General features: G+C 38.7%; 4 protein-coding genes across 4 annotated transcripts; all 4 read left to right on the forward strand.

Annotated features, from left to right (window-relative positions):
- Positions 1-2,421: 2,421 nt before the first annotated feature.
- Positions 2,422-3,321, forward strand: LOC139146072 (sulfotransferase 1B1-like). Its single transcript, XM_070717520.1, has one exon. The coding sequence runs from the start codon at positions 2,422-2,424 to the stop codon at positions 3,319-3,321; it is 900 nt and encodes a 299-aa protein (XP_070573621.1).
- A 3,433-nt stretch (positions 3,322-6,754) lies between these two features.
- LOC139146073 (uncharacterized) lies at positions 6,755-7,393 on the forward strand. Its single transcript, XM_070717521.1, has one exon. The coding sequence runs from the start codon at positions 6,755-6,757 to the stop codon at positions 7,391-7,393; it is 639 nt and encodes a 212-aa protein (XP_070573622.1).
- Positions 7,394-10,855: 3,462 nt separating this feature from the next.
- Positions 10,856-11,671, forward strand: LOC139146074 (uncharacterized). The gene has a single exon (XM_070717522.1). The coding sequence runs from the start codon at positions 10,856-10,858 to the stop codon at positions 11,669-11,671; it is 816 nt and encodes a 271-aa protein (XP_070573623.1).
- A 4,626-nt stretch (positions 11,672-16,297) lies between these two features.
- LOC139145234 (uncharacterized) lies at positions 16,298-23,161 on the forward strand. The gene is made up of 9 exons (XM_070716260.1): positions 16,298-16,517; positions 16,854-16,878; positions 18,209-18,328; positions 19,071-19,184; positions 19,527-19,688; positions 19,866-20,033; positions 21,839-22,057; positions 22,466-22,614; positions 22,887-23,161. The coding sequence occupies exons 1-9, from the start codon at positions 16,431-16,433 to the stop codon at positions 23,052-23,054; spliced, it is 1,212 nt and encodes a 403-aa protein (XP_070572361.1). The 5' UTR covers positions 16,298-16,430; the 3' UTR covers positions 23,055-23,161.
- Positions 23,162-23,793: the final 632 nt, after the last annotated feature.

Here is a 23,793-nt window from a genome sequence, read left to right on the forward strand (position 1 = left end):
GACTGTGGCAATGTCTTTGATGTTTGAACTCGGTGACATTTAATTACGTAAAACCGTTAAGTTTTATTGTCATTCAATTTAACGATGTGAAGAAATGTTTTACATAAAGGACAAAACATAGGGATATTGAAATGATTGGTAACTTACTGTTATTCAAGAAAAGACTTTTCACTGCGAATAAAATCATAGAAACTTCGAATCAAGTATACTATATGTTCTGTTGAATCACTTTGTTGGGTATGGAGTTGCTTAAGTAACATGTTTTAACATTATTAATCAGAATGATAAAGGTTCAACAAGCATACCGATCATCTCTGTCTCTGTCTGTCTCTCTCTGTCTCTGTCTGTCTGTCTGTCTGTCTGTCTGTCTGTCTCTGTCTGTCTGTCTGTCTGTCTGTCTGTCTGTCTCTCTCTCTCTCTCTCTCTCTCTCTCTCTCTCTCTCTCTCTCTCTCTCTCTCTCTCTCTCTCTCTCTCTCTCTCTCTCTCTCTCTCTCTCTCTCTCTCTCTCTCTCTATTTTTGAAAAAAGGGAACCACTCCGCACTCAAATACACATACACACGCCAGCATCGTTAAGAGCGTAAACGGTAATCCAGTTGGAATAACTCATGCTCGGTCAAAGTTTATCAGATTTACTCAAGTTGATCGGATCGACAATATTCCCGTCACACTGCCGTGAGACAAAATCGGGAAGATTAAAATATTTACCGATGTAAATAAAACCACGTGCTTCAGCAATGCTTTAGGTCAAAGCACAGATATTTGGGACAGAGCAAATCAGCTACCGTTGATGACATGAGAAATCGACCTTCAAAAGCTGATAATTACGGACGAATACATGATATACCATAAGGTGAAAACCCTCTTGTGCGGAAAGGAATTGTTGGTAATAGAAAAAGCCACTTTACATTGGCGCAGAGTGAACTCTTTGATTCAATAATAGGGGAGAAAGGTAGAGGCATGAACCAAAGAACCCCGTACCAATAAGATCTAGCAGGCTTTGTCTGCCTTTGAGGACTCTGTCATAATTGCTGAAACGACTGTTTCAAATAGGTAATTGTGACTATACGGCCCTGATGAATCTACTCAAAAGGGAATAAAGTGTAACGTTTGCGCCAAAATGCAGTGGTCAATAGGTTATATTTGACTGAGGTAAAGATAGTATTAGGGAGCCGCCATTATTTACGGCGTGGAGGGTCGGAGGAATGTGAGGGGGTCACTCAAAGAATTGAAAACTTGAAGAGGGGTTGCTTAAAATGTGGAGAGGAAGAAGAGGGGGGTTACTCAATTTTTTGTGCAAAATAAATTGAAACATCTCTAAGATTGCACCATTTCACACATCAATTTCTCAAAATTTTCGATGCGAGAGGGGAGACCCCCTCCCGTGCTCTCCCCTGGGGTATTCTAACAGATTTACATAATAAAAACAGGAAATCGCCTCTCAGATTGCATCAGACTGCACCATCACACACATCAATTTCTCAAAATTTTCCACGCAAGATAGGGGACAGCCCCCTCTGACACTTTCCCCCTCAGCCTCTCGTGTGTTCTCTCCCTGTACTTTCAAATTCTGCCCAGTCAGATATCCTAGTGAAAACCCTGTCATGACACCCATCCAAGTTAAACAATACTATATGGTTGGATACTGGTTATAGCGTGAGCTTTTATATCTGTATTTTGTTGTCACTTTGAATTTCATTTTTCGGGTTTCACCTTTTTCAACCGTCATGAGATAACCGATGATAATCTAGCAGGGTACACCAGGATTCGAAAAAGTTTTTAGTAATGCTGTATTTATAAAAAAATTATAAATACATGTATCAGTATAAACTTTTCTAAGTGGGGGGGGGGTGTTCATTCAAAATTTCTGAGTTAGAGAGGGTGGTTACTCAAATCCATCATGGTAAGCAGGGGTTAATCGAAATTTTGGAGTTTCCTATGAAATTCCTCCAAACCCCCTCCCCCAGGCCGCAATTAATGACGGCTCCCTTACGCGTAGATTCAACGGTTACTGTTTATGTTGTTTTTCAACTATATGTAAATTCCAATAAGTAACATCTTTATACAGCCGGTTTTGGATTTTCGCGTTTTTTGTTTTGAGGAACTCAGCGCCCCTCCCAGCTGTCAAGAATTTCCATCTTCTTCCATTTCAATATTATGTCAGGCATATGTTACATTCAGACAGTGTGGGCCATGTTTGATATCGTCGCTTTGCTGAGTGCCTGTCAATCTGTCGCCATTCCATCACGTCCCCATAAGATTATTTTGCGATTTATATCTCATGATCAAAGGGAGGTCAGCACTTAGAGATTGACCATTGTGAAGGACTAACAAACGTCGGGCAGCAGTCATGAACGCGTAGTCTACTTTTCTCTGCCACACCCTCAGTGGAATGTAAAAGTCAAGCTACTTTACACTACCAATGGCACACACAGAAGGTTGTTCTACAGTTGATGGATATGTCTTTTCTCGTCTTTATGACACGAAAAAACTAGAAACCCGAGCAGTTGACGGATTCAAGTTTCGACCCGAAGATGTAGTAGTCGCTGGTTTTCCGAAGTCGGGCAACACATGGCTGGTAGAAGTGCTGAAAGCCATGTATACTAACTGGGGACTTGTGGAGGTCAGTGATACAAAATGCCCGATATTTCTGGAAGAATATACATTGTACAAGCGTTACCTTGGCAAAATACGCCAACAGGTCGTTGAAACAACTAACCTTGAGGACCTGCCATCACCCCGTCTAATACAAACACATCTACCGGCCACCGTATTCCCTTGTCATGTCTTAAAGGACAACGGTGTTAAAGTGATTCACATGTCTCGAAATCCTAAAGATGTCGTGGTATCCATGTATTATTTCTGGAATAAATTCATGCACGGTCAGTTCTCTACAGGGAATTGGGATCAAACTGTTCAGGCCTTTGTTGAGGACAGACTACCGTTGACACCCTGGATACGCCATGTTGGAGACTGGTTTCAAAGGGGCATCGAAGATAATGTTCTTCATGTTACCTATGAGGAAATGACACAAGATTTGCCCGCAATCATCAGGAAAGTGGCTGATTTCCTCCGCCGTCCGCGGACTGACGAAGCCATCGGCAAGGTCGTTCGAACCACGAGTGTCGGTGAAATGCGAAACCGACTGTCAAAAATGATCATTGCGGATGAAGAAATGATACCGAAAAATGAAAACCCGTTCGTACGAAAAGGGATTGTCGGTGACTGGAAGAATCATTTTACAGTTGCTCAGAGTGAGCTTTTTGATGCTGCTATAGGGGTTAAAACTAAAAACATAAACCGAAACATCCCCTACCAGTAAATGTTGATAGGAATTACAATTGTTTATTGCAATCACATTTCATAAAGTACGGTGGACGAAGAGCGGGATTTGAATGCATTCTTCGTCACAAGGTTGACTCTGATGTGGCTGTGATATCCATCCAGTGGTCCAAGAGTCGCTTGGCATTTCTCGGCAGTAGTTACTGGCAGTGGTCCAACGCGTTCACCCCACGATCCATGCAACAGCCTACCAGCCCAACGCGAAAGTCTGCTGAAGTTTATTCCTTCAATTTCTCCTGTTTTAATGCTTATATGCCCACACACTTGGAGCAAGTCTAGATATTCTGATGAACAGCTGAAAAACGAATTATGATAATTAGGCACGGTAAATCTCTTTGCAAGAATCAAGCTGCAAAGCTCTTGACGTCACTATGGTGTTAGTTATCTTTGAATGTTTAGCCTGTAAGCAGAAAGCGCAAATACAGTGAAAGGCAAGGATCGCCGTAGAACAGAAATGGGAGAAAAAGGATGTAACGTATCCCGCATAAAATGGAGTTGTCATTTTATCAGTCCAAGAATGACTTGAGAAAATATAACTCCTGTATTTAAAATTCCTAAGACATCCCCAATGAATATGAAACTCATGATTGTGATCCCCTCCCTCTAGAGATTATGCTGCACATGCTCAGAGAGGTGGAAATGCTGAACTGTGGGAAGTTGTAAAACTTGATCGCTGATAAAAACAATATCACTTTATCAAAGATAAAACGCTGATAAAATGTCCATAACTTCTTACCCTCTCTTATCTGCCTATTGTGCTGTCAACAATACTGATTGCAACAATAGATATTTCCATAGAAAACAAGTATTGGGCCGCTATCCCAAGGTTAATTTGGCAGGGAAAACTCCGACCACCTCTTGCTGTTACGTAAAAACATTTGAAGACTAGGTTTCAAAAATGAATTACAGGTTACTATTTTTCGGTTGGTTAGACAGTTTAATGTATTCATCCATGTTGCATTTAAAACCTGTGTAGAAATAACCGATAAACTACAACAATTCCATATGTTGCACTATGTTTGCTAACTATACACTGGGTGTTGATATTATATGTATGCAATTTTTTTCTTAGTGATTAAACCTAGGTTGAATGCAACAATTTACATTGTTGGTGTTCCATCTTCGTATTACTGCTTCTCACATGAACTCGCCAAAATGACACCTGGTAGTCCGCCTATACTAAAGCCACATGGTTTATTTTAAACTACATGATTATTTTTTTCGGAAAATCTGGCAAACAAAGGAATATTATCCTTTTACATCATTTATCATTTTCAGCAGGCGTATGAGTAATCGGCACACCAAATTACCCAGCAACTTGGCTGAGTACTTTGTTATTTGACCTGGCGTTCACCTTAACAAGAGTCTGTTTTATGGTCTGAAAACTGATAAGAAATCCACCAAAATCAGCAGGCAGCTCATCCACTGAGTAAACTGATATGCTAGAAAAAAATATTGCAACCAGCACCCACGGCAGTTCATTGGAGAGTTTAGAAAGGGGATAAAATATTGAAGAATATTAACACAATTTGGCGTAGCTATAATTCAAATACAAAAGGAAAGGCAGGCAACAAAATGACTACAGCAGGTAATGTTTTACATTCTGTAATATTTTATTCCGGCTTTCAAAACTCTCCAGTTGTAAGTTTATTTTCATGAAGTTAGCCAGGCAACACAGCGACAGTGCATGAGAGTGTTACGAAACGACTCACACCTCCAGAACGTTTTAATACGACTGTCGCATAGCGATTTCCCCGATGGCAGACGGAAGTGAACTGTATATACATGGTGGAGAATCCGCGTAACATCCCAAGTTGTTTTCAACGTACCGTGCAATATATCTTACGACACATTAATTGGCGGTATGTTTTGTTTCATTTTGACGACATTATTATTTTCAGTAACATCTTAAAGGAGCACTTGCATGATATTGACACAGTCTTAAAGCGGCAATTTTCAATCCCAGTTTTTCGCATTAGTGGAGTTTACCTCCCAGTCAAACACCTGGCCAGTGCGATGTTTGATTTCTATAACATTAATTACACAAACTGGTCTTAACCTTTTGTCACCTTTTGCTAATCCTCCAAACAGAGTTTGTACAAGCGTTTGATTGAGGTCGGTTCAAATCGCCAACGGTCATTGATTCCCCACCACCAACTCTCAAATTTCCAAAAAAACCGTCTTCCAGTCGCGGTAGAATGGGAATATAACCTGGGATCCATGGCAGGATCGTCAAGACTTTCATGCTGATGTTTCACTGTTTCTTTTCACAATTACATGGGAGGTTGAAAAATTTGTGACAGCTGCATTTTTACATACCATTCCTGTACAAGACGGAGTGGAATAATCGCAATCATATCAATCCATAATCCAATGACAGTAGGTCAGAATTCGTAAGACAATAGTTGTTAACGTAGACACAAAACAGCACAGAACAGACAGCAAATAGACGGTACACAAACAGAGTCATATTCATGAAAGAAAGATATATGGACCTGTGGCCAGAAGACCAAGAAGTAATGTCAGGTGTTTCGAAATAGTAAGCGCATCCTGTCCCACACGTGGCACCCGCCATATGTCAATCTATAAGTCAGATAGGTAGTGGTCACTAAGGTCCAATGTCACTGATACCATCAGTGATCATTTGTCGAAGAGAGATATTGTATTTATCTACCAGCTTGCGATACCTGCCCAAAAGCGTTTGAATGAAGAGACAAGTCTTGCTCTGGTGTAACCTTGATTTAACAGTTTGTAAGAGAGATGGCCATGTCTCTCTACAAAATCACCATATGAACTGCATGCTCTAGCATATCGAATAAGCTGGGAAATGTATACCCCATAAGCTGTGAGAGTGAAATATTACTTATGAGGTGTGGAAAATTGATGATACTAAAGTTGAAATCATCTCTCTTGTCATATAGCCTAGTAGAAAGATGACCATTAGAGTCAAATTCAAGTAAAATGTCCAGATATGAAGCAGAAAAGGCCGTTTCTGTAGTTTCTTTAATCTCCAATTCTGGAGGATAAATCATAGACAGATATTTACTGAATTAAGAGTTATTCATTGAAATAACATCGTCTATGTATCTATATGTTAGATTGAAAGTTCGAGCTGCAGAGTAGTAGTGTATAATACTAGTTTCCTTGATGGTAAAATATCATTGGAGAAAATAGACAAGGCAGTTAGTCAGCTGAACTGTAGGAATTTTTAAACATATTTGTTGCATTTTACAAATACAAGACGAGTACCATCGCCTCTGTTCAGTGTATATGTCCACTAAGGTACATGACCTATAAATCACAAAGTCCGCTTGGTATTTAGTGGTATCGAGCCACAATCAACTGGGGCAGCAAGCGTGCACCTCTCAGCAGTGACCTCGTGTTACTGAGCAATCGCATTTTGTTTCCCAAAGATGTCGGACAAAGGTGCTTCTCGCATACCATCAACTCATATAATCTTGTGGTCTCACGTAAGATCAAGGTCGACGGTATTCGCATTGGCAATTGCTTCCGATAAAAACATCCATGTCATGAATGAACCATTTGTACTTGCTTACAGAGTGGGAGAGGAACGCCGTTGCGCCGAGAGGTTCATAAAAGGCCCTCCTTTGCCTGGGCACAAGTATATAGACGTCCAAAGGGAACTGGAACGACTATATTCAGACGAAAGAGTCGTATTCGTGAAAGACTTTCCAAACGCCTTGGGAGGCAGAGATTATTATCGATATATCCCGAAAGAGTATATCAACTCATTTCTTGTTCGCCATCCCAAGGCTTCAGTGCTCTCAGCGTTTAGATGTATCAAAGCAATGTTCCCCACAGTGGATGACCAAGAAATGTTGGTTGACCTATGCATTGAGATAGGCGAAATGGTAGCCATCTATAAGCTCTACAAGTACGTCACAGAAGAACTCGGACATCGACCAATCGTAGTAGATTCGCAAGATTTGGTCAATGCACCGAGAGAGACTTTAGAAAAGTACTGCGAAGCGACAGGATTGCCTTTTAATGAATCCTTCCTCAACTGGGAACCGGGAAATATACAACTTTAAGAGATCAAACGAATTCTCCCCATTTTAACTTGTTCTACGGAAAGGCCGTTGAGTGTTCGAGTTTTGAACCGCTTGTGTCCGACGCAGATGTCGACATTACGGAATTACCGGAGAGACTGAGACAGTGCATTGATGAATACATCCCTCTATACGAGGAAATGATCAGTAAAAAGCTGTAGATACTTTACTTGATCGCTATATGATTATACTGTTGGATTTTGCAGCCTGATTGTATACAATTGTAGTCATACGTTATCTTGTTATCAGATTACAACCTCATCAGATTTGTCAAGTTTTAAAGGTAGCTTGTGAAAAGGTCACAACCGTTCTTTATTTATTCTGAGGGTTTTAGGTGATTTCTTACTGGGAGAACTATATGATAACCACGATTTTATTATAAAAAAGCTTGATTGTCAAGCGATACAATCTTGTTTATATATTTATATATTTCCAGATATGTGCACCCAGCAACGGTATACCCTGAGATTTTGATCAGTTCACGAAATATATGCACGAGTGATAGCGAGGACAACCATTTCCAAAATTTAGAAGTACCATGGTAAGAATTGGTTGTCAGAGGACCAGACACTACCGTTCATTTCGAGCCTTGGCTATATAAACAGAAGAACTTGCAGTTAACTTTAAATAGTTGTACTCAATTATTACTTCTTTCAAAGGTGACCCTTTTTTTAAAACTTCATCTTGATCTGTTAGATATGGTATAATCCTGAAAAATAGACACTGTCATGTTACCATCCGAGTGATGTTTGCTTTGCCTTAAATCGCTAAAGAAGTTTAGTTTTCCGTGATGTGGTGAGAGTTTCATAAGTTTTTAAGTGTGTCGTGCTTTGCTGTGCTGTAGTAGCCAGCGAGACTTCTGCTTCATCAATTTTGAGAAAACAGGCGAGTATGTCTACACAAACAGATGAGAAGACATTACATTTTATACTTATACATTTAAAAAGTTACCTATGGTATTCTAGTTATCATATAGACTTTGAAGTCTCATGTTTCTACAATAGTTCGGATAAATATTTGTTTTAAAAACGCCGCACGCCTTTTTATCGAATACAACGTCACCATCAACTCTTTACAAGCGGGTTATGTGCTGTGTCTAAGTTTTATCATTAAAGTGGCATATAGAGCTTCCTTGATAACTGTATATGTTTCCTTTGTATGCACATGATGACTTAATAACTTTTATTGTGTTCGCTTGTTAACATTTCTGCGAGCCCTTTTGGTCTACATTACCGCTCATTTTTCATCCAACCATCAGAGTCTTTCTAATTTTTCAGCCAACCATCAGAGAGTCTTTTTAACCACGGTATGTTTTTCGTCTTAAATATATCAATTAAAATCTTGCTATTTGTGTTCAAACTCGGAGCACTGCAAAAGACAAACATGCACTTCGAAGACAGTAAAGTGATAGGATAGGGCTAGAGATTTATAGGAAATTAGTTTGATTAAAGAATAAACAGGAATCTAGTAATGCTGAGTCATCTCTGAGCATTGATCTACATTTTCGCTGCATACAATCATTGTTTACTTGTTTGTCTTACAGATGTACTATTATATACAATGTTTAGATTCTTCACCCTTCGGATAACATCATTAGCTATATTCAAACCCTGACAATAATGTGTCGAAATAAGACTGCAGAATAATTAAACCATTCCTTAGGAAAATTAAATTCGAAGTGACTGGGGTAAAAGCTTTTCACAGATTTTTAGACCAAAACGTGCATTGAATATGGATCCATGGAAGCATCGGCAATACTTTCTTGTTAAATGTGATTAGCATTGTTTCTTTTAACAGCTGAATGGTTTATATGCCACTAAGGTTGAAGAGTTTGTGAATGTTGCTTTTTGACATACCATTCGTAGCTGTACAAGATAGAGTGGAAGATGACGTAGTGTGTGTGATACTAGTTTCCTTGATAGTAAAATATCATTAGCCTAGAGGAACGAGACAAGATAGTTAATCACGGGAACAGCACACTTTTTCAAAAGTTGTCGTACATTGGCACGTGATCTGTATTTCATGAAGATACTAAGGGTAAAAAACAATGCAGACCGTTGAGTTTTGATAACTTAGTTGTGCTTGTTTGATATAAGGTTTGATTTGAAATGTATTCGCAAATGCATTATCTGCTTGAACCAGAATGCAGACTGTTGTGGAAGAGGGCTGTAGCAATCTGTGGTAGTTTAAAGGAGTAAAGGCCCATGAAAATCAAAGCAATGAGCATAAATTTCTGCAAAAAACACCACTGGAGGCGCTTTTTTCATCACTTAATCAAATTTCAATGGACTTGCCCACACACAGTATTCAAGCTGACAGTGATCTTACACCTGTCCAGATGATTTTATGTCGCTGAATGTATTAAAATAGGAAAATTTAGCACATCGCTATTGTGGTAGCCTATGGGATGTGGAAATACACAGTGGAAATAAGTTTTTAACCTTTCTGTGTTATCCCAGCACTTTCGTGTTTGTCTTTTTTCTGTGATATGCTTTTTAAAGTGCTAAATAAATCAAATCAAATCAAAGATGTAAGTTGCAGATCTTTATTCATAGCCAAGTAAACTCCAACGTGGCGCATATTCCAATGCATATGATGTCCAATGGTGAAAAATAACAACTTTTGTACTTACCTTAACTCTGCATAATCTATTTGAAAATACTATCTACGTCGCTGGTCAATGCCCTTCTAGACCCCTCTGCCCTCGATCTACCACGATAACCATACTGATAGCAGCAAGCGTGTACGTCTACGTTTTGTTTCGTCGCCAACTTCTACCTGTATCTGACTATCTGACAAGAACTGGGCCATACTATATACTGTGCTTTTTTACAACAGTAGGCAAAGGAAAAACATAGCTTTATTACATGGAATCGTAAAATCTGAAAACCTGTCATTCACATCACAACGAGACAAGAGTTTCTTTGACCAACGCCTGCCTTTTTACAAATCGATGGCCCAGTGTAAGAGGGCGTATCCCCTGTGTTAAAGAATAGGAGATACGCCCTCTTGCACTGGGCCATCGAAATGAAGAATTACACAACTCTAATAAATGGAAGCGTCAAATTTGAAAACCAGTTTTTCCACCATCGCGGCTAAGCACACGTCAATTTGACTTGTTCTTGCTCTAAATAACAGATTAAAAACACCCTTTGAGGGAAAGTTTATCTGAAAAAGCGCTGAGGTCTACCAAATTCAATAACAGTGCATGGAATTAAATGAAAAAAAAACGGCTAAGTGAAATCGATACTGCTTGTTTGGTGGCAATGCGTAATAGACTAACCCTGTAACTCCCGATATTAAATTCACTAACACATTTCTAGACAGCGCCCTCCCGAAGCAACCTATAATTTATTTTTCCTTTCACGTTGTTTGAACTTAAGAAAAATTATATCCCCCGCTGTGACCCCATTTCAGTGCGCAGTCTCATTTGGTGTCGCAAATATGTCGGACAAAGGTGCTACTCCCATACCGTCAACTCGCGTAATCTTGTGGATTCATGCAAGATCAAGATCGACGGTATTCGAATTGGCAATTGCTTCCGAAAAAAGCATCCACGTTATCCACGAACCATTTGCAACTGCTTACTTCATGGGCGAGGAACGCTTGTGTCATGAAAGGTTCATAAAAGGTCCTCCGTTTCCCGGACATCGGTATAGAGACGTCCAAAGCGAACTGGAACGAACATACCCGGATAAAATTGCCGTATTTGTAAAAGACGGTGCGAAGGTCCTTGGAGGCAGAAATCATTATGGGTATATCCCTAAAGAGTATGTCAACACATTTATCGTTCGCAACCCAAAGGCTGCAGTGCTGTCAGCGTTCAGAAGTACCAAGGCTATGTTCCCCACTGAAGATGACCTAGATACCTTGGTTGACCCATGCATTGATATTTGCGACATGGTACCGATCTACCAACTCTACAAGTACGTCACCGAGGAGCTCCAACAACGACCAATCGTAGTACATTCTGAAGATTTGGTCAATTCACCGAGAGAGACTCTAGAAAAATACTGCAAAGCGACGGGATTGCCTTTTAGGGAGTCCTTCCTCAACTGGGAACCGGGAAATATAGAACATTTTCCAGAGTATGTGAAGTCTCCCGATTTCGACTTGTTTAACGAAAAGGCAATTGGAAGTTCCTGTTTTATACCTTCGTCAGACTCAGATGTGGATTTGACAGAATTACCGGAGAAGCTGAGACAGTGCATCGATGAATACACCCTTCTCTATGAAGAAATGATCAGTAAAAAGCTTTAGAATTTTTTCTTCATTGCTTCTTTATTCCCCGGTTGGCTGCTTCGCTCCGCACAGAATCCATTTTGCATAGAAAACACAGCCGTGAAAATTCTCCATTACGTTATTCAGAAATTGAAGGGATAAATATACAAAGATGTCTGCTGTTGGAAGGCGCGAATGTACTGTTTCCTTTCTTCAACTTTAGAATTTTAGAATTGTACTGTAGATTTTTAGTAAATACAACCGCCAAATTCGTATTTTGACATCTTTTTCTTACCACAACCATGTGATCCACTGTGATGTTATGGTTTCCTTCAAAATAAACAAAACCTGTATTTATTTGTTCCCATTTTGTCATTGTGTGCATATGACAATAAGAGCTTATCTAATAAAAACTAATATATATATATATATATATATATATATATATATATATATATATATATATATATATATATATATATATATATATATATATTGTTACGTAAAAAACGTGAACTCAGCAGCTTCCCTTAAAAATAAGATTTATTGCAAAAAGAAAATAAAACTAGTCGCTAAGTCAAGGAATTAAGTACAAACTGTAAAGTATACAAGCTACTTATCCTAGCTTGGTTGACACACCACTCCAGAATTGAGTCATACAGTGAGACAAAGTGTACAGTCCTTTGACTTGAATACTTGAATGCAAAGTTCACGGCAGTGCAGAGTCTACGTTCAGCGTGGCATTGAAACAAAGTGGGCAGTCCTTTGGCTTGCTTGAAGACTTGAGTGCAAAGTCCACCGTAGTGCAAAGTCTACGTCCAGCGTGGCAGTGAGACAAAGTGGACAGTCCTTTGGCTTGCTTGAAGACTTGAGTGCAAAGTCCACCGTAGTGCAAAGTCTACGTCCAGCGTGGCAGTGAGACAAAGTGGACAGTCCTTTGGCTTGCTTGAAGACTTGAGTGCAAAGTCCACCGTAGTGCAAAGTCTACGTCCAGCATGGCAGTGAGACAAAGTGGACAGTCCTTTGGCTTGCTTGAAGACTTGAGTGCAAAGTCCACCGTAGTGCAAAGTCTACGTCCAGCATGGCAGTGAGACAAAGTGGACAGTCCTTTGGCTTGCTTGAAGACTTGAGTGCAAAGTCCACCGTAGTGCAAAGTCTACGTCCAGCATGGCAGTGAGACAAAGTGGACAGTCCTTTGGCTTGCTTGAAGACTTGAGTGCAAAGTCCACCGTAGTGCAAAGTCTACGTCCAGCATGGCAGTGAGACAAAGTGGACAGTCCTTTGGCTTGCTTGAAGACTTGAGTGCAAAGTCCACCGTAGTGCAGTATAAATCCAGCGTGGCAATGAAACAAAGGTCTTGAAAACTATACTGCTGGAGTTTCCAAAGACCTGAAGTAACACGTCTGTGAACAAAGAACAATCCAGAACTTCTATTGATATACTAATCACTGCTCTGAAACATATCTACCTGTGACTAATTTGAATGTCAAGGTCATGAAAGACAGTGACCCTAAGAATGTTCTAGTTTTATTAAACTCAAGTCATGAGTGTATGAGTGTATTAAAAATAATCTACATAACTATATATATATATATAATATATATATATATATATATATATATATATATATAAACAGAGGACATCTGTATACTTCGAGATATATATATATTATATATATATATATATATATATATATATATATATATATATATATATATATATATATATATATATATGGCACATTTTCTCACTTTTCATCAAAATATCTAGACTTGAGCATTCGTCTGATAGATATGCGATCTGATGTTTAGCTTCCTACTGATGAACTCATCGTGTTTTGTTAAAATGTTGGCGAAATGTGCACATTTCTGAACCATTCTCGCAAGCCAGAGCATTTTTTCCTGCTCTCGCAAAAAAAATTTCGGCGTTGGGTGATAAGACTCGCCGAAGAGGGCGTGGTGTTCGACGATGTTCTGAACTAATATTCCCTTTTACAATTTACACTTTCCAAAAACGTAATGCTCAGATTGTGTTTATACCGTACGGTAAGTCAATTTTGCCTCTTTTGTAAAAATGTTTCCAAATATATCATGAATAGCTTTCAGATATAGCGTACATGTACCCCAGGGACTTGTCAGTTTCTTTTGCCTGGGGGAGATGGATTATCAAAAAGTGGCTGACCCCTTTTCGGAAAAAAAAAACAGAGACTGGCTGACCCCATCCACGTTCTAACTTTCGGTAACATGATAACACATCCCCACCCGCGAGCTAAAGGTAGCGCTGTTTCACTTTTTGCTATACATATTCGAGCAAGCTATTTCAAGAAGCTCAACACAGAGCATTGCAACATACCTTTATCTCTTTCACCATCACAATGGACCTCTATACTAGTATAAATGGGGATGAAACAGTTCAGAGAGTACAGGACACTATGATTGATAATACAGAACAAAGATAACGATGAAGTTCTATTGTCATACATTATAACAGCTAACCCCTGAAGGAGAATTAAGACCAGTTTAAAGGGACATTATCGCTATCTTTTGACCTTTTTTCACCACTATTGTCGGAAACGACCAGTTGCTTATGTTGTTCGACTTATTGAAAGATGTCTAGAAATGATCGACCATAGACAACTTCCATCCCATCTTGCCTAGACTGTGTAGAAAAACCTCGGGTCATGGGGTTTTTGGTAGCCCGCCTAAAACCCCTGACTCGAGGTTATATGTCCCTAATTAGGAATCTTCGTGAAATATGCAAATTAGTAATAAGTTGAAGTAACAATGCTAAATGACTTTCAATAATATTGTATATCATAGTATCTTAAATGTACATAACAAATTTCGTCAGCTTTTATCTAGTCAATCAAGATATGTCCCTTATTAGGAAAGTTCTTTAATTTCAAATGAGTTCAAACAGGTTATATCTCAGTACTTCAATGTACTTAGCAAGAGTCGTCAACTTTAGTCAAATCAAATAAGATATATCCCTAATTATGAAGGTTTGTTAAATATGCAAATTAGTAATTAGCTGATATTCATATGCTAAAACTACTCATGAATGATATATATCACAGTATCTCCAATTTAGATGGTTAGTTTCGTCAACTTCGGTAAAGTCAATCCAGACATGTCCCTAATTATGAAAGTTCATCAAATATGCAATTTAACAATTAACTTTAATGTCACCCTTTCATATCTTTCACGGCTGATATGTTTAAAATGTGATCAACACTTGTAGAAAATCTCATCAATTTTGTCCAGTTGTTCTCAGTGTATATCCGTTCTTGTCTAAAATTATTAATTATGCAAATAAGTATAAAATGTGCAAGTCACACCAATAAAAACCTAATCACTTGTTGACATTTCCCAAACACAATATATGTACCAGATTTCTTTCCAATCCTATCAGCCGTTCTGGAGATATCGCGTCAACAGACAGATAGACACACACAGAGACAAACATACATACATACATACAAACAGACGTCACTTCGACAATAGCTCAACACACGTTGGCTAAAAATGGGCTATTTTGCTTGGTTCAAATGACACCTGAGAAGTCCTGGAGAGCTAGTTTTATAAGCAGTAGCCAAATCTGATGTGCACAGTGTCTGCTTATCGTTGAAACCATAGAAAACACAGCTATGACAAAAACTGCCCTAAATTTTGTTCACTATCGTTTATTCATGATGAAGAAACATATTTTTGAAAACCTGTCACACAAAGAAATCTAGTCTAACCTATCCCTTTTAGGTGCATCAAAAAGAACGAAACACATCTTGTCATTCCTCTTTGAAAAATATGTCACTGTATATCAGTGTTATATGAAATTTAAGTGCACGTTGCCTTCTCATATTTACTGAGGTCTCACAGAAAAAACAGTAAATGTTGTGGTTTTGTCATGATTTGCATATAAACTGCAGGTTTGCAATTTATCTTTGAATGAAAGTGTCGTGATAATTCTCGATGATCTGTATCATATGTTGTAATATAGAACTCGGTCCCTGGCATTGCAACGCAACACAGAAGACAAGTTTACATTATAAAGGTACATTGGCTTAGTTGCCTATGTAAAAGACTGAGAAGGTGAGAACGTGGGGCTGAAAAACTGAACATAAAGGGTATGGAAGATCAAACTGACAATCTGAGCGAAAATTTACTTCTCTTCGAACGTAGATAATTCAACTTGATCACGGAGGGGGGCAAGAAGAGGCTTCAACTAGATATCTTCTCTTCAACTAATCCGGCTTTTATGCAAGTAGATGCTCGTCCATGTGGCTCAATGCTTCGGAATATTGATGGATAATTAGCACGTATAATACCCGGACTATGGTGGTGTCAGTACCAACCATATGATGTAAGACTACGCCCTCAGGTGCGCTAATGAAGCACAGCAAAGGCTATGCGCATCATGCAAAACAATATTGCCAATTCTGCAAATATCCTCTGACAGCATGCTCAAGCGATACTATATCTCTCTTGGTGGTGGTGACCAACTTCGATGTATGGAACGCAAATGTCAAAAGTGTGAGAATTTAATTTCGTCACGCGAGTGTGCAGATAATCATATTTTTTCCCTCATAAATGTATAGATATCATAAGGATGATATCTCTGTAATAATAGCTATTGTCGGGTAAACAGAAGGATAATATCTCACAGTAGACGAACAAACCCCGGACGCACAAACTCCAAACATTTTACAGTCTATAGGGTCACCAGAAGTAGTATATAAGACAGATCACGTACATTCAACAATACAGATAGTTCCGTTTATGGGATACTGATATAAGAAAACATGAAGTTTACACTTGCGCTTCTTGCCGTCTTGGTATTCGCTCGGGTGCACGGTGAAAACCAGAAGACGGCACAGAACCTGAAAATCGTACGTACACTGGCTTACTTGCTTTCGATGCGATCGTATAGTTAGGTATTTTTTTCTCCAGACTGAAACAAGAGAAGTCGAGCATTTCATAATGAAACAGTGCGAATAATTCAATGTTTGGCGGCGTCTGCATAACCATGTTGTTCAGCTCGATGGTTTTCGATGGTAGAGGACAACATAAAATAATTTTGAAGACAACTGCATTAATGACGAACCCATCAATTTTGCCCGTTTTGGAGATGCAGGATAGAAGTTTGGTCTACATTTCAGTTCAACTTTAAACCAAGGATGGTTTTATACATCACTCACTTTAACCCTTTCACTGTTTGATTTCAGACACCATACTCATCTTGTCCTACAGGTAGGTTTCTTACTCTGTAACATGTGATGTCAATAAGAGGTGATTGATATTATATTTAGAACCAAGCCCGAGATATAATAACATTTACAATTCTTTTATTTTCGGTATTTGTTAAGTGTTTTAAAGCGGCATAAACAGCAGATTTAAATGCATTTTCCTTGTTTTTGGTCTCCTTGTTGGAAACAGTTTTTTGCTCTACCATTTCAAATGTCGGGAAATTTTAGGAAATTTGTCTCTCTAGTACCAAATTTTGCTCGTGACCCCTGATTTTTATTCCTGCTTTGGTAAGTGCATGATCAAAAGTTTCATTGACAAAAGTGTGAGCAAAGTTTATTTATTTCACTTTCGAAGCGTATATTACCTCAACACCAGACAAGAATTCACCTATATCAACGATAACGTGGCATATTGTGCCGGTGCTTTCTGTTGACAAGGCTTGTACAGGCTTTGTATTTCAAAATACATTAGGGAAACAAAAAAAAAACTACTCCGTGTAATACATTCATTTTCCATTAAGAAATTCTCAATGTTGGTTATATCAATCTTTAAACAGTTAATTAATACGTAACGCCGAAGTAATTACTTTGTTTTGCGTTCCCACACGCGTACGTTTTTGGGCGTATTCATGAAGAAAAAGGCAGTGCATTTGAATACGCTTTTTAATACCATGTAGATTTTGTGCCTACAAACAATCTAAAATGCACTGAAAAGAACCTGCATGCTTGTAGAATGTCACAGCGTAGTGTAAATCGTGAAGGTAAAAACGAAAGCTCTGCGATGATTCCTGAAGGGCACTCTTTTACAATCAAGTGTATATACAGCTTGTGTGTTTAAATTTACTCCCTGTCTTTCTTAATCACCAACCTATTTAAAATTTTGAGTGAACGCGAAACAAATAGTTTAATTCTTCTGGCCTAACTTACTTTAATCTACAAACTTCTTATCAGTCCAATAGTGTGACTCTCCAGTAGTTTTATACAACCGTTTATTGGTCCATCATTACTGTTGATCTGTGTCACCAGGAAAATTATTAACCTGCCTTTCCAAACATGTTTATGTGTAGATAATTGCAACAGTTGTATACCTGAGGTTAGATACAGATGTAGGTTACTAATGCTTATCACATTAAACTTTGCTAAATTCAGGTTATAGCTACGGATGACCCTAAAAGTAAAGCACAGGCTCCATCAGCAGGGAGGTTCTATGTATTTTTACCTACAGACGAAGGGATGGCAGATAACTTTTGGCTCATATTGTCCAAAACGCCTCGGTGCTCCCCTACAGTAATTTTGGCCTACAAACAGTCCATAACAGATAAGATACTTTTCAGGTTACGTCTGCGGCGACAGCTGCGCGACAGCGTTTAATGGCAATTGTGATGATGGCGGGGAATATTCTCAATTCTCATCGTGCGAAACTGGCTCCGACTGTAAAGACTGTGGCGTGAGAGGTAAGTAACAAAAAGTCAGTGTCTGCTTCATACCATCTGGCATTCACAGCCTAAGTAACTGTCTCGTTTATTTTGTATATATATATATATATATATATATATATATATATATATATATATATATATATATAATATATATATATATATATATATATATATATTGTGGTTCGACTTGTCCGATACAAAGTGCTCAATACGAAAGTAGAGCGGGATATATAAGGTGTTGTTTGAGAAACGATTTTACCATTTCATCTCTACAACGTTGTTTCAGCGTACGTATATGTATTCACACCAGTTTAGTCTCCTTATGAGTGAGTCACGCGGCTCAGAAAATAACGTTGTAGAGATGAATTTGTAAAATATTTCTCTAGCAACCCTTGTGTATGTATGTATGTATATATATATATATATATATATATATATATATATATATATATATATATATATAATAATGTGTATGAGTATGTATGCATGTATATTATATATATATATATATATATATATATATATATATATATATATATATACATATATATGTATGTATGTAAATTAAATTAAAAAATATATGTATTCTAGTATGCGAATACAACATTCACTCCCTTCATTGTTTGCTCGATCCCTGCGTTGTTTGTCCTTTACTCGCGATAAAGAAAATTCTTATTCGATCTTTATATTTCTTTACTTGCTTTTTCCGAAGATTCCTATCATCATAAGTGATTTTTCTTCTTCATTTAATGTTTAGTGTGTTCCGATACCTGTCAATATAGCGATGATGGCAAGTGTGACGACGGCGGTGATGGGTCACAGACTAGTCTTTGTGAGTGGGGAACGGACTGTACTGACTGCAAAGGCAGAGGTAGGAATAACTGACCAACTTATGATGGAGGTTTCTGGAAAATTAATTACGTATTTAAATAGTGTAAGGTAGTCTGCAATACTCTATGCAACTGTTTATGTATTGTTGTGCTGATCCAAACTTATTCCAAAATGTATAGTTTTTTAAACATCACGAAACAATATGTATACCTAGGACGAGGCACTAGTTGATGTCAGACTTTTGAGTCGCCAGTGTGCGGGAGATTTTTGATGGCTAAGTCGCTTTTACTGAGTAGTTCAATGGTGAGAGATATCATCGCGACGTCAAACACGACATGAATAAAAATTTAACATCAAAATCATTGTATAACCACATTTCCAGCGGTCTGGCGAGCAGATGGCAGGTGTGGCCAAAACTATCCTTTACCGAATGGTGACCCCGCGGAGTGCGATCCAAACAAAGGTGACCCTTGCTGTTCGGACCTAGGGTGGTGTGGTAACACAAATGCGCACTGTCAATGTGGCGGCTGCACCGATTACAGCGGTATGTAAATGTTTTAATCTTTCGTTAACTTGATACTCTGATTTTGTCCGGTGAATTCCAACCATTTAATAAATCATTTAAATCATGTTTCGATGATGAACCATGTACAGGGGTGAAAAGAAGTGTTCTAAAGCAATTGTCTTAGCTCCATCTTCTACGTTATTTATAATTTTGAAGTGAGGAAATGGCGCGAAGACGGAAGGTGCGGTTCTGGATATACCTTGCCTGACGGTAGCCCTGCGGAATGCAATCCATACGACCCAACCTCACACTGCTGCTCTAACTTCGGATGGTGTGGCAGTACCCCGGATCACTGTACATGCTCAGGATGTACCGACTTCTGTGGTAAGAAAGCTATTCACAACAGTGATTCATTGGTTTACTTCAAAAAATACAAAGATAGTTTCCTGCCCGAGAAATATCTTTGTGTGAGAACGTGTAGTAGCCAATCGCATCAGCTTTCAACATCCCCTCCTCGAGTCGACAGAATACGCTCGTTCCTTTACTAAACTACTACTTTTCCTGATTTTAAAAGTCCACATAGCTTTCTCTTCTAATGTTTGCTTTGCTCGTTAATCTATTGTATGTGTTGCATGATCTTGTAAACAATGCTTCAGGATATTATGATTTAAGATCATTAAAAGTGATAATGACTTGATGTACTTTTTCGCGATTTCTGTGTGGATATTACCTTTTTGCATGACACCACGTTGATTTTTTGTCTGTTCAAACGTCACATCGTTGTACTGAACGAGATAAAGGTATTCGTGTTCAAACAAAATCGTAGTGAAATATAGAAACCGTAGGAGATAAATTTGGGGAGTCACGTGACCATGATGACAGAGGGATTGAAAGTTACGTTAGGTCGGCTACCCAAAAATTCACCAAATTTTAGCAGAACGAAGTAAGTCTGGTCATCATTCTACAGTAATATCAGTTTGTAAGAGGGGTTTAGCAACACATGATACCCGACCGATTGTTGTAAGATATCGGAAAACACACGACAGGAGATGTCAGCTTGGCACATTTTATCATCTTCGGGGACATGGGACGAATTTCAGCATTTTGTTCTGCAGGTAACTTTAAGAAGCACAACGGACGGACAGTGAGCAGGATTAGATAGCTTGCGCTGCTTTTGGGAAGTGGGGGTAAAAATGAAGTAGCAGGAGAGGTTATTGGGTAGTTTTGGGGTGGGGGGTTTAGAGCCAAGAAACGACCTTGTATATTCTGGACTGAGTCAAATCAAATCGGGCTGAGTCACTGTTTAGAATTAGAAAGAAAAAAATTCTATGGTAAACCATTTCCCCGGTGTATTCACTGTAAACCGGATGTAAATTAATGTTACAGATGTGTTTGTCACTTGGCTCATATTCTCGATATTTCTTCAAGGTATCCTACATGTAAAGCCTGAACATATGTTTGATTGTTGAATGACTTTATACACAAAAAATAACACGAAAGAGGTATGCAAAATACCCTTTGCAAATCTGCAGTATATCATCGATCACAAAGCTGTTTTAGTAGTATTCATCAAAAACAAGTAACGATTGAAAGTTGCTACTAACATCATATAAGCTTATGGTTATCGTTGTAGAGTGTTTAGCCCAATCTGATAACCAATCATCTTAAAAGACTTCTTGCTAAACTGTGAAAACCCGTAAAATGTTGCTTTCGCTTTTAAGGGTGGAACAAGCGACACTTGTCTGTCCATGCCCAAACGCCATATAAAAGATTGGTTCTCTTAATTACTGCCTTTTCTGATTTCCAGGCCAGTGTCACACGGTGTAGGCAAGATTAGTGCTGTTAAAAAACCGTATAATTTAAAGGTATACAGTCACCGGTAATCTAAATATGCCCATATATGGTCAAAGGGGCGTTCCTTGATATTCAAAATGCCCATATGAGGGCTCTGTTTTTAAAAAGCTGCCACCCGCTTAAAATCTGTGATTGGTTAGATTTCCTCTTACCATGGTAAATGTGGCAAAATTGAAACAGGTGACAGTATACCTTTAAGTAATCGTGAAGAACGTGTTCTTACGCTTTATGAATTGTACTTAGACCATGCGATTGTATTTTCTGCGAAAAGACTTGGGATTTTTGAAATTCATCTTAATGAGTTGATCCTCTTCCCTTCCATGTCACCTGCAAAGCGCCGGAGTCAAATCCACCCCCATCCGGGCACAATTGCGATCAGCTCCGTATCATTTCTCGATCCGAATGGGGAGCAAGGGCTCCAAGGAGCAGGAGTTTCATGACAGTGCCGGTAGACTACACCTTCATCCACCACACCGTCGGTAATAGATGTTACAGCCAGAATACATGCAGTACTGAAATGAAAAACATTCAAAATTACCATATGGATTCCCTAGGTGAGAGAGAGAGAGAGAGAGAGAGAGAGAGAGAGAGAGAGAGAGAGAGAGAGAGAGAGAGAGGGATATGCAGGAACAAGAGAGGGGTAAATGTAACGGCAGCAGTCGTAAACAATGAGCAAACCGGATTTGAACACAGATGTGACTCGAGAGATTGAGGGAAAGGAAACTTGTACAAAATTTAGAAAGACAAGGACTGGTAAAGGGAGACAGTGAAACACTGAGGTGATGGGATAGTAACTAGATTTAGACATAGTGATACAAGCTGAGACAGTTTTCGAAAGATCAGACTACTATCTGGCATGCTTAGAGTAGACGAAAAATGAAGTAAACGCTGGATTAAAGAAGTGAAATGGAATAAGGTAAAAGGTTATCAGAATTTGTTTAATATTATGTGATTTCCTTCAGGATGGAGTGATATTGGTTACAGTTTCTGTATTGGTGAAGATGGTAATGCTTATGAAGCCCGTGGCTGGGGAATAGCTGGTGCACATACATCTGGTTACAACAGCGTGTCACATGCTATCTCCTACATGGGCAACTTTGATCCCGTTCTGGTAAGAAATGAAGGCACTTGTTTTGCTGAACAAAGAGGAGAGAGAGAGAGAGAGAGAGAGAGAGAGAGAGAGAGAGAGAGAGAGAGAGAGAGAGAGAGCCCGTGTCTAGATTTAGGCATATAGTGTTCAACATTGTAAAATGATAGTAGATCTGTGATGCTTCATCGTCATTGTAATGGATATACACCAAACGACCTATAATATAGCGTGATTTTTTGTAACTGTGTTGTTCCACCACTTGGAAATGACTGGTTCCTTTTATCTTTGACTAGCCCAACGAGAGTGCACTGAATGCTGGCCAGCAATTGATCGACTGTGGTTTAAGGGACAACTACATCAAAAGTAACTACCGCCTGCTTGGACACCGTGACGTCGGTGCCACGGCATGTCCAGGCCAGCAACTGTACAACGAAATCAGAACATGGCCCAGATATGGCTAAAGAAGAATATCCACACGACAGCAAAAAGTTGTTTTTGATGAATCTTGTGTTCAATTTACTTACGGATGTTCTCTATTTCTAAGTCAAATAAATTACTAAAAACTTCATTTGGTGTTGCTTTGCTTCTATGTCGTGTTTTGCCATCACATAATTCCATATTTATAGACCACTGCCGTATTAAAATTGAGGAAAGTGATCAGGTGGTCCGCTGGTACTCTTGAGGCCTAAAATATATAACGTATTGGAAATGTTAAATTGGAGTTTTCTACAGTTTAAATTCGTATCTCGATACATGACATGTAGTTCATTTGTAATCATTACAAAAAAGTTAGACTCTCCCCACCACAAAAATAGGTTACTCGGTACCAATCGTAATGAATTCCAAGGCAGGCTTTTACAAAATCGCCGCAAAGCGACAGGATTGCTAATCAGGACAATGCTTGTCAACTGGAAACCATTAAACACTTAGCGAAATGGAGTTTGGTTAGACAAGGTGGAGAATGATAACATTAATCCACACAAAGGTGATAGTTGAGGAAATTAGGATAATTTGAATAAGGTCACGAAAGAATGCGGTAAAAAATTTGGAGAAATCGATAGCATTTGTATCTTCTGAATTTGACACTGGCGAAGAATGTTGGCAAAATTGTGTTTGAAGACCGAAGTGTTTTCATGCGGTTGAGTCCGATGGGTGACTGGGCTATCTAGTTCTTCGATATATTGTGTGTTTGTTGTTGAT

This window comes from Ptychodera flava, chromosome 12 (genome assembly GCF_041260155.1).
Source record: "Ptychodera flava strain L36383 chromosome 12, AS_Pfla_20210202, whole genome shotgun sequence".
NCBI lineage: Eukaryota > Metazoa > Hemichordata > Enteropneusta > Ptychoderidae > Ptychodera > Ptychodera flava.

Coding starts and splice junctions, on each gene's coding strand:
- LOC139146072 (XM_070717520.1), top strand. CDS start 2,422: ATGGCACACACAGAAGGTTGTTCTACAGTTGATGGATATGTCTTTTCT.
- LOC139145234 (XM_070716260.1), top strand. CDS start 16,431: ATGAAGTTTACACTTGCGCTTCTTGCCGTCTTGGTATTCGCTCGGGTG. Junction 16,879..18,208: donor ATACTCATCTTGTCCTACAG/GTAGGTTTCTTA, acceptor GATACTTTTCAG/GTTACGTCTGCGGCGACAGC. Junction 19,689..19,865: donor CGGCTGCACCGATTACAGCG/GTATGTAAATGT, acceptor ATAATTTTGAAG/TGAGGAAATGGCGCGAAGAC.
- LOC139146073 (XM_070717521.1), top strand. CDS start 6,755: ATGTCGGACAAAGGTGCTTCTCGCATACCATCAACTCATATAATCTTG.
- LOC139146074 (XM_070717522.1), top strand. CDS start 10,856: ATGTCGGACAAAGGTGCTACTCCCATACCGTCAACTCGCGTAATCTTG.